This window comes from Bufo gargarizans, chromosome 2, assembly GCF_014858855.1.
Source record: "Bufo gargarizans isolate SCDJY-AF-19 chromosome 2, ASM1485885v1, whole genome shotgun sequence".
NCBI lineage: Eukaryota > Metazoa > Chordata > Amphibia > Anura > Bufonidae > Bufo > Bufo gargarizans.
In genome coordinates, this window is record NC_058081.1 from 306,392,533 (window position 1) to 306,408,773 (window position 16,241).

The window sequence follows — 16,241 nt, forward strand, 5'->3', positions numbered from 1 at the left end:
CAGTCCGATGTCTTTGGGTGCCGCAGGATCACCCCATCGGCAGACTAAACACGGGGACCGTGGGAATGCCGGCATGCCACTGCGAATGCAGTCAATGGGGACTGGGTGACCGGCAAGGTACCTTGGTATGCGCCCGCAGGGGGGTGCAGCTAAAGTGGCAGCTCACGATGAAGCACCCGCCTACAGCAGGTGAAAACCTGCAGAAGAGAGAAAAAAGTGAAAAAAATAAAATAGCAGCAAGACCTGCAGGAAAAAAAGCAGGTCAGGTCTGACTCATACGGCACTAGACTAAAAACTGGATAGCCTAGTGCTGTGGAGAGGGTATAGCCCACCTGGGCGGAGCCAACTTTTTTTTTTTATCTCTAGTGCCTCCTAGTGGTAGCTAGGCATATACCCATGGTGCCGTGTCCCCCAATGCCATTAACGAGAAATTTACTTTTCATCGATACCATTTTGGGGTGTGTACAACTTTTTAAATCACTTTTTAATTGTTTGTTGGAGGAGAAGCTACCAAAAAAGGGTGAACTGGCCACTTTTTTTTTCCATTTCAAGGTTTCCCGTATGGGCGTTTTTACATGTGACGATGCCAATGATGTATATTTTTATGTTTACTATTAAAAACCTTTAACACTTTCTTTTTTTTATAAAGTAGCTTGGAGGTGGTACACATGTGCTATTCAGTGCTGTCTCCTGCAGGAACGCAGGGATGAGATCATAGCATTAGCATTGGATGTGCGATTCATTTCTTCTTTTCTCTCCTTATTTAATACTTTCTTTTTTTATAGTTCACATAGGGAACTATAATAAGTAATCAACAGATTGCTTCTTTCATAGACTCCAATGCATTATCTATGTGGATTATATTATGTTCCTATGGAGCACTGCCACAGGCAGGGGCTCCATAGGAACTAAAGTGCAGCAGCCTTCTGTCACACATGAGGATAGGTGCTGCCGGACACCACATCCAGCTCCCCCGATCCATACCGGGAAGAGTGCACTTCTGGGTTTTTGCGGATCCAGATGCCGTAGTCACAATTGACCATGGCATCTGAAGGGTTAAAAGTCTGAGACATTAACTGCCGGTGTCTAAAGATGGCGCCCGGCCAGAGACGTACAGGAAGAGGTTAAAGTAATAACTGGAATGGGTGGACTACAGTACCCAGAAAGATCAACATTAGGGTCATTTCGTTTAGAAAACGACTGGGGGGAGATCTAATTACTATGTATAAATATATCAGGGGTCAGTACAGAGATCTATCCCATCATCTATTTATCCCCAGGACTGTGACGAGGGGACATCCTCTGCGTCTGGAGGAAAGAAGGTTTGTACACAAACATAGAAGAGGATTCTTTACGGTAAGAGCAGTGAGACTATGGGACTCTCTGCCTGAGGAGGTGGTGATGGTGAGTACAATAAATTAATTCAAGAGGGGCCTGGATGTATTTCTGGAGTGTAATAATATTACAGGTTATAGCTACTAGAGTGGGGTCGTTGATCCAGGGAGTTATTCTTATTGGAGTCGGGAAGGTATGAAAAAAATCAGCTGAATATGCTTTTTGAAAAATATTGTGCGGGTTGTCTAACCAGAGAAGATTCTCCCCACTACTCTCATTGGTGAGATAGCGGCAACAATATTCAGTGTATAAAAGTGCACAGCAGCCCTCCGCTCACTGGTGAGAAGGGTGGGGGGCACGTTATCCTCATGAATACAGCAGACTCATACGTTTGCTCTATTCTTTGAACAATCCAGTTTTTAATGTATTCCAACTGAAAAGTGGCAAAAAAGTAGAGGCTTGAACCTAAAAATGTTCATTAAATGGAACTCCAAGGAGAGGCAGAGTCCGTGTTACACTACCCACACAGATGATTGACAGCTCACCCTGTATTAATGTGTGTACACAGAAGGTTGTCAACCATCTGATGTAGGTGAGGTAATCAGGACTCTCAGTCTCTTCTAGGAGTCCTGGCAGGAAATAGGGCTCATGCACGCGACCGTTAGCCGCTTTGTGGTCTGCAAAACACTGATACCGGCTGTGTGCATGGCCGGCCCTGAATAGAACAGTCCTATCCTTGTCTGTAATGCAAATTTGGCAAAATAAATGGGAAACAAGGCGCTCATAGGGTAGTAAGTTTTGGGTACCAGATTCAGAGAGTATGCGGTGTCAAATGTTAAACTCACCTTCTGGTGTTGTGCTTGCGTCAGTACAACACTTGCAAAAGGAGGGGGGGGGGGGGGGGGGGGGGAAACCTGCCGGTATCTTCTCAGTCCTTGGAGTTGGCAGCACTCCAATGCGTTTCAGAGTAAGGGTACTCCTTTTTCAAGTCTTTGGAGCCGGGTACATACAGTTAGTGCGACCAATCCGGCTCCAAAGACTTGAAAAAGGAGAACCCTTACTCCAAAACGCGTTGTCACCTGAATAAATACCTTTTTAAAAAGACGTCACTCGTAATTGTGGTTTTGCACCAAGAGGTATCACATCATGTATGACCTAGTACACAGATTTTCACAGTTGTCTGCAATGCGGACAAGAATAGGACATGTTCTATAATTTTGCAGATGGCATAAAAAAACGGATGCGGACAGAACGCAGAGTTCTTGTGCGGCCCCATTGAAGTGAACAGGTCCGCATCCATCCTTCAAAAAAATGCGGATCGGATGTGGACCAGAAATATGTTTGTATGCATGAGCCCTTACTCTGCTTTTTAGGCTACATGCACACGAACGTTGTTTGTTTCCGTGTCCATTCAGTTTTTTTTGCGGATAGGATGCAGACCCCATTCATTTCAATAACTGAAGTGCAAACTTGGCCTTACTCAACATCTATGCTGACCGCTTTAATGCATGCAATCCCTGCAGCCTGGTAGACCTAACCTGACTTTCTGTAAGCAGAAGGGGGCATCGCCATTAGGGATCCAAATGGTAGCAATAACTTTGGCTCATCTGAGCCAATACATTCCAATCCTGTACGGAGCAGTATTAGAATGTATTGGCTCCGATGAGCCAAAGTTATTGCTTCACGAAGTCTCATGAGACTTCGTGCAATAACTTCATAAATTAATTTGTACTGTAAAAAAAAAACATTTCCCGAACTCAGGTTCGGTTCCAAGTGGTAGCAATAACTTCGGCTCATCTGAGCCAATACATTCTAATACTGTATGGAGCTCCTGATCCATACAGTATTAGAACAAAGTTTTATGCAAATCGACTTTGGATGTTTAATCCGAAGTAGATTCGCTCATCCCTAATCGCCATATTAATGCCATTTGGCAATTAGAGAGGTGTGTGCATGTATCTAACACCTGGTGCCCGTTGAATCATACAAAACTATCAGCACACATATTCATCCATTATTAGGTTCCACATGTACTGCAGCTCTGGTAACTCAGCAATGGCAAGGATGATGGGTACTAATTTTCCTTATGTACAAAGTGGAGAAATATATAAAAAGGAAACACTTTGTGCTTTCAGTGCAAGCCTGACAGCTGCCAAATTATCAGTTATAAAATAACCTTCCACTGCAGCAGAATTTTCTAAAACTGTCATTTGTTAACCCTTTCACCAGCAAGTCTGTGTTGTGATGTAAAATATTCACTGCTTCCTACTTTTCCCTCATCGTATCGGGTCTCGTTTGTGGCAAGAAATACACTCTCTCAACACTCAGTTACTGTTATATGAATACGCTCTCATTAAAGGACTGCAATGCTGAAGAAACTGTTACAAGGTTGGCATATTTTTAGTAATTTCAGGAGTTTGCGGAAAAACCTATCATGAGAACAGGTCTGCCATGTGAGTGATGCACCATGCATGAACTGTATATGCAGTGCTAATGGAAGATCGCTCTGTCTTTTTAGATCCAGAAAGACTTTCTAAAACAAAACTTGGGGAATGGTCTTCAGGGGACAGGATCTGATCCAATCCTTGGCTCTAAATACACAGTTCATACATGACACCGTAATACAGCTGCTCATGAACATGACACCATCATCTGCAGAAAAGGCGGTTGGGTTTGCACATTTTAGAACAACTCTAGCAGATTTTTTTGTGCATTGCCTCAGTAAAGAGATGGCAAACACCAAATACAAAATCAAATTAAGGGCTTGTGCACACAAGTTTTCACAGTTTCAAATGACCTTCACTTGCGTATAGTACAGAATATCTGAGAAATACAATCCTGTACAGAGCTACTACATGCATGCAGCTTTACCCTGCGCATAAGTGCAAGGAGTAGTGTCATGGCAGTGTCTTTTTTCAGTTATTTTTTTCGTGAGGCACACGTTGGGTCCCTTAAAGCCACATTATAAATTATTTGAATGTCACTGTGTAATTGAATATACTAACGAAGTGTAGTGCAAACAAGACATCATAACATATGTATGAAAAGTCATTAAAGATGTAAATCGAGCAGTCACCCATAATACTCAAGTCAATGTTTTAGGTTCTCAAAAAGGCCTCTAAAAAATGAGTTGTCATAGGTAACTTCTCAACTTCACCATTTTATCAAGTTTGATAAATCTCACAGGTATCTCAATTCAACCATTTTTTGCATGAAAGGGAAAAGGCTGTAGGCTCTACAAGGCCTGCCTGGTGCTTGGTACACCTTCCCAGAGACAGGCGATTAGGTAGCCTATATTTAACAAGAATCATTCTGGAAGTATCTAGTACTATAATAATGGTGATATCAACATAGTGCCACCTACAGTGCTGCCCATAATTATTCATACCTCTGGCAAATTTTGACTTATAGTTACTTTTATTCAACCAGCAAGTCATTTTTTGACGGGAAATGACATAGGTGTCTCCCAAAAGATAATAAGATGATGTACAAGAGGCATTATTTGGGGGGGGGGGGGGGGGGAAGAAAGATGAGAAATGTTTATTTACATTTGAGCAAAAAGTGTCCAGAAAAGCCTTTATTGGCTATTACAGCAATCAAACGCTTCCTATAATTGCAGACCAGCTTTTTGCCCATTCATCTTTAGCAATGAGCTCCAAATCTTTCAGGTTGGAGGGTCTTCTTGCCATCACCCTGATCTTTAGCTCCCTCCACAGATTCTCAATTGGATTCAAGTCTGGACTCTCGCTGGGCCACTCCAAAACGTTAATGTTGTTGTCTGCTAACCATTTCTTCACTACTTTTACTGTGTGTTTTGGGTCATTGTCATGCTGAAATGTCCACTGGTGCCCAAGGCCAAGTTTCTCTGCAGACTGCCTGATGTTGTCGAGAATCCTCATATATTGCTCTTTTTCATGGTGCCGTTTACTGTGATTAGATTCCCTGGTCCATTGGCTGAAAAACACCCCCAAAGCATTAGGTTCCCACCACCATGTTATGTTTGGCAGTGGGGATGGTGTTCTTTGGGTTGAAGGCTTCTCCTTTTTTACACCAAATGAAGGAAACATCATTGTGACCAAACAATTCAATATTTGTTTCATCTGAACACAGAAGTCTTCTTCTTTGTCCAGATGAGCTTTTGCAAAGGGCCAAGCGAGCTTTTGCGTGCCTTATCTGGAGAAGTGGCGTCCTCCTTGGTCTGCATTGTGCAGTGTCCTTTGGATTGTCTGCCTTGAGACATTGCCACCAGCAGAGCCCAGATTCACCAGGATGGCCTTGGTGGTGATCCTTGGATTCTTTTTTCACCTCTCTAACTATCCTCCTGGCCAGCACAGGTGTCACTTTTGGCTTCCGACCACGTCCTCTGAGATTTTCCACAGTGCGGAACATCTTGTATTTTTTGCTGAAATGTAAATAAAAGCTGAGATTTTTTTTTCCCACAATAATGCCTCTTGTACATCGTACAGTCCTGATCAAAAGTTTAAGACCACTTGAAAAATGGCAAAAAATCATATTTAGCATGGCTGGATCTTAACAAGGTTCAAAGCAGAGCTTCAACATGCAACAAGAAGAAATGGGAGTGAGACAAAACATTTTTTTGAGCATTCAATTTAATGAAAACGAATAAACTGAAACAGGCTGTTTTTCAGCTGATCAAAAGTTCAGGACCACATGCCTTTAAAAGGCCAAATCTGTGCAAAGATGTGGATTAATTGTCATTTTCTGTCAGGTAGTCACACGTTGTGATGGCAAAGGAAAAAAAACTCTCCCTTTTTAAATGTGGTCGGGTTGTTGAACTGCATAAGCAGGGTCTCTCACAGCGCGCCATCGCTGCGGAGGTAGGACGCAGTAAGACAGTTGTAACGAGCCCCTGCTCGCTCTATTCTGCTCTCACGGCACTCCCTGATGTGACCACAATATCTGCTGGTTCCGCCGTTGATGATCCGGCCTCAAACGACCGCTTGTGTCGTTTTAATTCTCACAGAACTAACACCAGTCAGGCTGTATGTGAGTTCAAACTGACAATTCTTTATTGAATGCATCACATGTATTTATATTGACAGTTGGAACACCTCTTTCAATTGGTAAATTGTAAAACCCCCTCTGATTGGCTATGCAAATGAGGTAAGCAGAGATTAGTTCAAGAGCTTGGCTGGGAGGCAGATGGGTGTGGCCATTGTCACAGAGAGATTCAAACCATGACAACAGTCATTTGGAATTTCTTAAATGATCCTGATCCTTTTGTTATGGAACAAAAAAGTCCAGTGGCAGACCCAAAAAAAATTCATCAGCACTGAGCCGGAGGATCCAATTGGCTGTCTGTCAAGACACTGAACGATCCTCGACCCAAATTAAGGCCCTTACTGGTGCTGACTGCAGCCCCATAACCATCAGGCGGCATCTGAGACTGAAGGGCTTCAAAAACAAAAAACGTCTTCAAAGACCTCGTCTCCTTGAACGCCACAGAACTGCTCGTTTGGACTTTACAAGAGAGCACCAAACATGGGACATTCAAAAGGTGGAAGAAAGTTTTATTCTCTGATGAGAAAAAAATTTAACCTCGATGGTCCTGATGGTTTCCAACGTTACTGGCATGACAAGCAGATCCCACCTGAGATGTTTTCTACGCGCCATAATGGTCTGGGGTGCTTTGTCCTTCAGTAAAACAATAGATCTTCAGGAAGTGCAGGGGCGTCAAACGGCCGCTGGCTATGTCCAGATGTTGCAGAGAGCATTCCTCATGACTGAGGGCCCTCGTCTGTGTGGTAACGACTGGGTTTTTCAACAGGACAACGCTACAGTACACAATGCCCGCAGGACAAGGGACTTCTTCCAGGAGAATACCATCACTCTTTAAGCCCATCCTGCGTGTTCCCCTGTCTAAATCCAATTGAGAACCTTTGGAGATGGATGGCAAGGGAAGTTTACAAAAATGGACAACAGTTCCAGACAGTAGATGCCCTTCGTGCGGCCGTCTTCACCACTTGGAGAAATGTTCCCACTCACCTCATGGAAACGCTTGCATCAAGCATGCCGAAACAAATTTTGGAAGTGATCAACAATAACGGCGGAGCTACTCATTACTGAGTTCATGTTTGGAAGTTTTTTTTTTTGGGAGGTGTGGTCCCCTAAACTTTTGATCAGCCTGTTTCAGTTTATTCATTGTTTTTGTTAAATTAAAGGCTCAAAAAATATTTATTCTTGTTGCATCTTGAAGCTCTACTTGGAACCTTGTTGTTAAGATCCAGCCATGCTAAATATGATTTTTTTTTGCCATTTTTCAAGTGGTCTTAAACTTTTGATCAGGACTGTATTATTACATTGTATGATCTTTTGGGAGACACCTATGTCATTTCCCGTCAAAAAATTACTTGCTGGTTGAATAAAAGTAACTTTAAGTCAAAATTTGTCAGGGGTATGAATAATTATGGACAGCACTGTACCTGCCAATGCATAAAATAACCCAGAACCCTAAATCAGCAGATTGCTCTATGTATAGCAGTGCATCAGATTTAAAGGGGTTATCCAAGTTCTATAATGTCCCCCCATATGCCTGGGGCCCTCACAGAGATTGTACTTACCACGCTCCCCTGCGTCGCTTCTTATCCAGGCACGGCCAACGCTGCATCTCCCCGTCATGCAGATGAGAACATACATCGTCGTGGGGGACGGGAAGGTGGGTGGTAGAAGTGTTGGGGGAGACAGCCAATAGGCCGAGCCTCTGTAGCATCTCGTGGGTAACGCTAGGGAGGCTCATCCCTGTCATCACCTATTGGCTGTATAACACTCCCCCCCCCCCCCATGCCGGTATGAAAAGAGACGCGGGTGTCAGGAAGCAAGGCAAGTACAATCTATGTGAGGAGCTGAGCATATGAGGTGTGTGTGTGTGTGTGTGTGTGGGGGGGTGGGAATAGAACCTGGATAACCCCTTTAAAGGGAACCTGTCACCGGAATTTTGTGTATAGCGCTGAGGGCATGGGTTGCTAAAAGCACACAGAGCTATAGAGACTGGGTATTGCGGATGTGCTAGCGGTGATCTAGCAACCCATGTCCTCAGCTCTATACTCTATACACAAAATCCCGGTGACAGACTCCCTTTAAGACACAGGTTTAGATTCCTCCCTGCCTCGTTTATCTCCACCTCGTCAAGCTGCTCTACAAGTCCATGACAAACTTACTAGAATAACAATGTATGGAGAGTGCATTTCCATTACTGCAAGGAAAGAATGATTATAAACTAAAATATGAGTAACTGCCAAATATAACAGAGTCTGAGTAAAGCCGGGGATGGGGAGATTGGGGAATAATCATAGATTAAGGAGAAATATTAGAGCAGCAGCAAAGTTGGGGGGGGGGGGGGGGAACAAAACAAACAAAAAAAAAAAATACGTGAAAATTGTTGGCCCAGTCAACGGAAAGAATACCCAGTAAAAAGACTTGTTACACAGCGCTAGCATGAGCACCCTAGATGAGGAAGGATGGTGCAAGGAGGAAGACTACTTTAAAAGAGAAGCTAAGGGTTATAGATGTACATTAAAAACACAATTAACACTAAGTATTTGCGTTACTATTACACTCCATGAATCAGCTGGGGGTGTCTGGCAGTTTATCTTTTTATTAAAAAGGCTCCGCTTGGTGAAAAATTATGTCATACTAACCTTACTCAGCCTCCACCACTCCCCATTCTTATGTTTTACTGTCCACTACCAGTCACTTCTTTGTGGTCCCTCTCAACAATGTTTAGCCAAACACTGGCTGAAATGGGCACCACTAATAGGAACCAGTAAGCGACGATCAAAGACGGAACATCAACTGTCGGAACTGGAGTAGCCGGAGATTGGTAGGGCAAATATTAGTTAGGCTTCATGCACCCGACTGCGCAGTGTTTTGTGGTCCGCAAATTGCGGATCCACAAAACAAGGATGCCAGCTGTATGCGTTACACAATTTGCGGAACAGAACGGGGTGCCGATTATAGAAATGCCTATTCTTGTCTGCAAAATGGACAAGAAAAGGACATGTTCTAATTTTTTTTGCAGAGCCACGGAATAGAGCAACGGATGCAGACAGCAGAGAGAATGCTGTCTGCCTCTTTTGCGGCCCAATTGAAGTGAATGGGTCGGCAAAAAATGTGGCTCGGATGTGGCCCCAAACAGCGGTCATGTGCATGAGGCCTTATTCTACAACATGCAGAGCCTTTTATGAATTATAATTTTATTTATTAAATTTACTAATAAATAAAACGAGACGGCCAGACAACCCCTTTAAGACTGTGTAAGCTTTCCAACTGCAGAAACGTGAAATTACAAATGCGGATTATTTGTATCCTAATACTTACGATCACAGTGTTCTCACCAAGTGGAAAAGATGCAAAGAATATTAAATGCAAAGATTGTACAAAAGCTCAACATTGTCTTTAATACAGTGGTGGAGTCTCAAGTAGAAAAAAGCAAACAGCAAGATACAAAGTATTGCAGTGCTTGTCATACACTCAACATATACAGCTTATATATATTTTTTAACTCTTTGCATTGACCAAACAACGAGGGCATTTTTTCAGTGGTAACATTTAGCGCCCCTTCTAATTTAAACTTGCCTGTGGTGATGATACCAGCCTACAACAGACGCGACCTGCGTCAGCAGTTCCCCCTTCTGACAGTACCTGAGATTAAATTCAAGCTTCTCCATAATTTACCACCTACTATACATCCACTGTATAAAGTGTCACTGCTGTGCGTATATATATATATATATATATATATATATATATATATATATATATATATATATATATTTGCATGAGAACAGTGAAGTTCTTTCAACCCTGATATCCCCACAATCATGACAAATGTAGTACAGTAATAACTAAAACTGTAAATGTATTAATAGTACAGGCAAGATTAACACATAACATGGCTGTTAACCTTAATAGTGGAAATGTGCGAGGTTGTTCTAATTTGCGATCCTTGATCCATTTCTTTATGATATAAACTGGTGTGACTGATACATAATGCAGGTCATCTACTCAAATGCTCTATAGGGTTGGTGCCAAACGAAGAGCATGGCCACTTAGCGGCCGAGGAGACAGATTATTACTTACATTCAAATGCTCGGTGCTGCCCGCCTTTACTTACAGGTACACAGGGTGTTAAATGGGAATCCCTCTCATGAATGCACAAATGACTTCACAATCTCAAATCAAAGTCAACACTGCGATGAGGAGAGCTTTTCTACTTTATTACAAAGAGAAGAAGCCTTTATGTGGTCAGAAAATACAAGATTGATCTTTTTTTATTTTTTTTCTTCCTATGAAACGCTGCTGTTCAAACAGCCAGAGTGAATTGTCTCAGTTCACTTCTTTAAGTCCCATCACGTTCACTTGGGTATGGATGTCCTTGGCTGCTGAAAATCTGGCCCTTTAGTGCACAGGGCGACAATGGAGTCCCCTGACCAGCAGTTCCAGAATGTCCCATTTTTCATATATTGCATCCATGCACACCTCCTAAAAATGAGGTACAGCAGGGCAAACATTTCCAAAATAGGTGTCATATATATAATATATACACATTCGTACATACATACCTTTATTCATGTGATGTCCAAAAATTTAAAAAAAATGTACACATTTATTACAAAATCGTAACAAAGACTGGACAGTGTTTTGCTCATTCTGGAAAGATGAAGCTCAGTAATACACAACTCTGGAAATTGTCCAAAGGTTGCCGCAATATCTTTCTCCTTACTAGTAAATTATTGGTTTTCGCCTGCCCATTCCCTGCCACAGGGGCCTGCAGATCCTTGCACCGCAAGGACACACATACTCCTCTGGCCGTGAAGGGGCTGGCCGTGGCAGAAAATTGCCTTTGAAAACAGAGGGGAAGTAAAATGAAGGAAGTTGACCTTGCCCATCTTTCCAAATGAAATACGAGAAGGATCTTCACATAAAAATGCACAAACATGTGTTTCTTTTATTACCAAATAGTGCTACAATGAACAATGCAAACTTTGCTTTCTAATCTCGTGTTTGTCTCTCTCGCGCGCGCGCACTCTTTGTACAATTTGGAAACTGAGTGGTAAACTCTGTCAGTATTCTGTTCTTATGTGTATGTTTGTGTACAGACCTAAGTCTGCCTGCTGGCATAAAATGGAAACGAGGGGAAAAAATAAAAATAAAAAAAATAAAGAAAAAATAAATCAGACCCTGCTCAAACTAAAGAAACAAATGACAATTCTAGTTGTTGGGCAGCACATAATTAGTAAGGCAGGACCTCAAGTGATGATCCCTTTGCATGAGACAATTGCCAGATCCTCAAGGAATTAAAACCAGGATGCCTGAGCCACATCAGTTCTGCAGTTAGGTTGAGTATTGTGCTGAGACAGCCATACCCCATGAACAGGGAAGTCTTTAGAAGGCTTGCTGAGCAGGATTGTAATTGAACGTGGATGGCAGATGAGGCCTTTCTTCTAGCTTGTCATATTCCAAATGGAACTCCTATCATGAAAGAAAAGAGAATCAAAATGCAGGGTTTAGGAAAAGCTCTGCCCATGGATTCTGGGATTTAAATACTGATGGCCTATCCTCAGGATTGGTCATCAGTATCTGATCTGTGGTTGATGGGGTATCTCCCTAGGTCCGAGAGGTCATAATCATTGGTCACATGGCCTTTGTGAATGGGATTAAGTTGCAATACAAAGTACAGTCACTACACAATGTACTACACCAAGAATAATGCTGTACAAAGCGGTAGTAGCACTTGGTCCTATTCTATGGCCTCTTCAAACAGCTGATTTAGCAGGGTGCCAGGAGCTAGACCCCCACTGATCTGATATTGATGATGTTTCCTGAGGACAGGTCATCAATGTCTAAGCACCACAAAACACCTTTAACAGTATATATGTCTTTGTGAACATCTTTCATTTGCTTTATTTACTTCGACACTTAAGATGGCCATACACATTAGACAAAAGTTGGTCAATATGGACAATTTCAACCAAAAAGAACGTTAGTCGGGTGAAATTTAACAATGAACAATTGTTTGCCGGAGTCAGCCATGTTAAAATTTTTCGTCCCATAGTTGGAGGAAAGATCTTTCTTTGAAAGAATGTTCCCAGGAAGATCTTTCATCCATTGGCCGCTTGAAGAACCTTAACAACTAAAATGGACTAAATTGTGTATGGTCGTGACTGTGGTATGAACGTTCAACCATCAACTAATATCTAACATGTGTGGCCGGCTTAAGGGTCCCTTTACACAGACACATGGGTAAAGAACAAGTCCTGAATAATCACAAGACTTGCATTGACAGTCTTCCTCTTATGCTCTTTCCATTAAAAACATGTAGATGGCTGTTTACACTGGTGGAAGTACTGTTGACCAGCAACCATGTTTAGCTCATTGCACACGTTTACACTGGTCAATGGTCCAGACATTTTGCACGAATGATCATATCAGCCATTATCTCCCTGCGTAGACATGCAAAGCAGCAATACATTGACAATTCCTCTTTGTTTCTAGTTTGTAACCATGGTTACAAATAGGTATGTATGGGAGCTGTAGACAAAAAAAGATCATATACTTTTTGAATATTTTGCAATATTGCTTCATTCTTCAAAAGTGGTCTTAAAGGTGTACAAAGCCCAAGGAGAAATGAGTAGTCGCAGTGATTGACACCATTTCATACAGATGTAATAGAGGAGGCGTCCAACGGCCAGTCCCACATCTACAGCCAGAACCAGCTACCCTCTGAGATGCATTACACTACTGGAAGCATGTCATAATGTGACCTTAATATGGACCTTTTCTAGACTCATTCAGCTGCAACAAATTTACTTCAAGATATTGTTCAAAAGGCAGATGTCTGACTGCTTTGGTTATTAATTTCTTCCTCTAGACACGATGCAAAATTAATGCAAATGTTTTCCTTACAAAATTATTATTTCTATTATAAGGCATCCTACTCCACTATAATTAGGCTTATTTCATTTGTATAACTAATTGCGGAAGCTGTACAAAGATAATTCAGAGTTAAAGCGGGCATAGTGATTGCTCAGTGTTAACCAATCATATCCTGAACTCCGCTACACAGAAGCAAAGGAAGGAAGAAAACATGCAAAGCTGGCATGTCAGAACACTTTGGGTTCACATGAAGCTGGTCTTGTGATAACTGGCTGGACACAGTCACCGGACTGGTACAGTTTGCCATTTAGGCTAAGGCTACACGGTGACATTGGTTGAGCCAATGATAACTGGGTAGGGGTGATCCCATGGAATCGCAGCGGCAGTCACGAGAACTCTAGCTGGATTTCTTGCAACCGCCGTGGGTCTGGATAGGTCATCAGTATTTGATCATTGGGGGTCCGACACCTGGGAAGGGCTGGCTAATCAGGCTGTGCTCCTGTGAGCTCTGCAGCCTTCGCGCAGCTTAACCTAGGCCAGTGACGTCACGTTCATTGGTCATATGGCCAAGGCACAGCTCAGTCCTATTCAAAGTAATGTGGCTGAGTTGTGATACCAAACACAGCCGCTATACAATGTATGGGGCTGTGCTTGGTAAGCTAGAAGGAAGCCGCAGTCCTGTGGAGAAAACACACAGTGCAAACTGACTCGCACTGCAGGTTTTTAATCCGCAGCATGTTCATTTATGCTTTATCCCCAGCTTTCCAACTGTGCAATGCATAGGTTGAAAGTAGAGGAGAGCCCACTGCGATTTTGGCAGCAATGCTGCTATGAAAACTAGCTCTTTTTGGGAGGTTTTGCGGTGGCGGATTGACTCCTGATCCTGAATTTTCCTCTGCAGAGAGAAGCTGCATGTCTGGATGTACCCTCAATGAAGCCGTTTTCTGTCTTACTGCTCCAAACACTGCAATGGATGTTGGAGAAGCTTAAATTGCTAGCACCTAGGGTTCTTGAGGATAATCACATGGATGTTTACTACTGCAATATAGGATTGCCTTCCTCTTGTCTACTAACCCAAGCAGGCCAGGAATGTTCTGGCTCTAGTACTCACATACAAAGTAAAGATTCCTAGACATGGTGGTCAGACATTCTGGTATGTAAATGCCGGATGACCACAGACTGTTCAACGCTTGCAAAGTAACTTTACAACTTTCTGTCCTTAAGCAGCATAGTTCACAAACTATTGCTTTTACAGATTAAAAACATGTGCTTAAAGGAAACAGTCACTGTGAAAATGCAGTCCAATCTGAAAGCATCATGTTACAGAGCAGAATCAAAAATGCATTATTTTTTTTTTCCAACTTCTTAAAAAGCTGTAGTTCATAATTCAGCCATACAACAAATTAAAAGAGCAGCATAGCATGACACAAAATTGTGTGTGTCAAATTAAGCGACTTTTTCTTATATGGAAAAAACTGTGCAAATGAAATGATAAATTCCCCCCTAAGGAGTGTATTGTACCTTTGCGACTTTCCTCCAGTTAAGACAGTCAAAGAAATAATATGTGCCCCGCTCATAGGTGTTGGTTTTCATAGTTGGTTCCATTCCAGGCGCCCTGGTTATCCATACCCGCTCTTCTTTGTGGTATCTCCAGTCTCTGTTGAAACTAAAAACATAAAGGAAAAAAGGCCTTAGTGTGTACTATGTATGATGAAAGTAACAAGTAAAATATAATGATGGGATCTATGTTTTGGCCAAAAGATTATATTAAATACAGCTCTACGGGACTTCCATTGCCTAGATGGCCAATTATATGTTCAATGTGTTAGGCTGCTTTCACACTAGCGTTCGGGTGTCCGCTCGTGAGCTCCGTTTGAAGGAGCTCACGAGCGGACCCGAACGCAGCCGTCCAGCCCTGATGCAGTCTGAATGGAGCGGATCCGCTCAGACTGCATCAGTCTGGCGGCGTTCAGCCTCCGCACGGCCAGGCGGACAGCTGAACGCTGCTTGCAGCGTTCGGGTGTCCGCCTGGCCGTGTGGAGGCGTGCGGATCCGTCCAGACTTACAATGTAAGTCAACGGGCACGGATCCGTTTGAAGATGCCACAATATGGCTCAATCTTCAAGCGGATCCGTCCCCCATTGACTTTACATTGAAAGTCTGGACGGATCTGTCTGAGGCTATTTTCACACTTAGCTTTTTTTTGCTAATATAATGCAGACGGATCCGTTCTGAACGGAGCCTCCGTCTGCATTATTACGATCGGATCCGTTCAGAACGGATCCGATCGAACGCTAGTGTGAAAGTAGCCTTAGGCTAGCGGTAAATAGATCCACCAAGCTGTTGCTAGCGGCAAATAGATCCAGCGCTCTGGATCAGGCACTGCCAGATGCAACCTAAATGCTATGCGCAGAGGTATTTGTCTGGCCAATTTTTGGCATATTTGTCGGGTTGTGGCCAGATCTCCGGCAGTCGCAATTATAGTTAGTCGGACCCAACAGGCATTCACGTAGCATCCGGCAATGCGGGATCCAGATCCCTGCCAATCAGAGGAGGCAGAGCTTGTGAGAGCGCTACTTCCTCTTCCAGATTACAGTACACGTCGTCTTGTTTGAAGCGGTGGCACCGTGTAATTACACTGCACTGACTTCTGAGACTATGTGCAGTGCGATCTTGAAGAGAAAGTAGTGCTCTCCCGAGCGCCGCCTCCTCTTCGAACAGCTGATTGGCGGGGGTGCCAGGAGTTGGACCTCCACTGATCAGATATTGATGACCTATCCTGAGGATAGGTCATCAATATTACTGGCTGCACAACCCCTTTAAGATTTTACTGTGATAGACTGCTAGGAAAACTAGAGTGTGAGTGACAGGAAAAAGCCAACTGATGCAAGAAACTATGGCTGGCAATAGTAGATGCCAGGTAGGTGCAGGAGAGTCGGAGGAACAGAAAGTTGAGCTTACAAGAGAAAACTATTGGCCGTTACCGGGCTGATTTTGGTAGGAATTATCTT

General features: G+C 42.9%; 1 protein-coding gene across 2 annotated transcripts in view; it reads right to left on the reverse strand.

Annotated features, from left to right (window-relative positions):
- Nucleotides 1–10,550: 10,550 nt before the first annotated feature.
- Nucleotides 10,551–16,241, reverse strand: part of CNOT2 (CCR4-NOT transcription complex subunit 2) — a 75,621-nt gene continuing 69,930 nt past the window's right edge. For both annotated transcript variants that reach the window (XM_044280444.1, XM_044280443.1), the window contains exons 14-15: nucleotides 14,752–14,896; nucleotides 10,551–11,826 (exon numbers count right to left, since the gene is read on the reverse strand). In XM_044280444.1, the coding sequence (XP_044136379.1) occupies nucleotides 11,740–11,826; nucleotides 14,752–14,896 (232 nt within the window). In that variant the 3' untranslated portion in view covers nucleotides 10,551–11,739. The remainder of the gene's footprint in view (nucleotides 11,827–14,751; nucleotides 14,897–16,241) is intronic.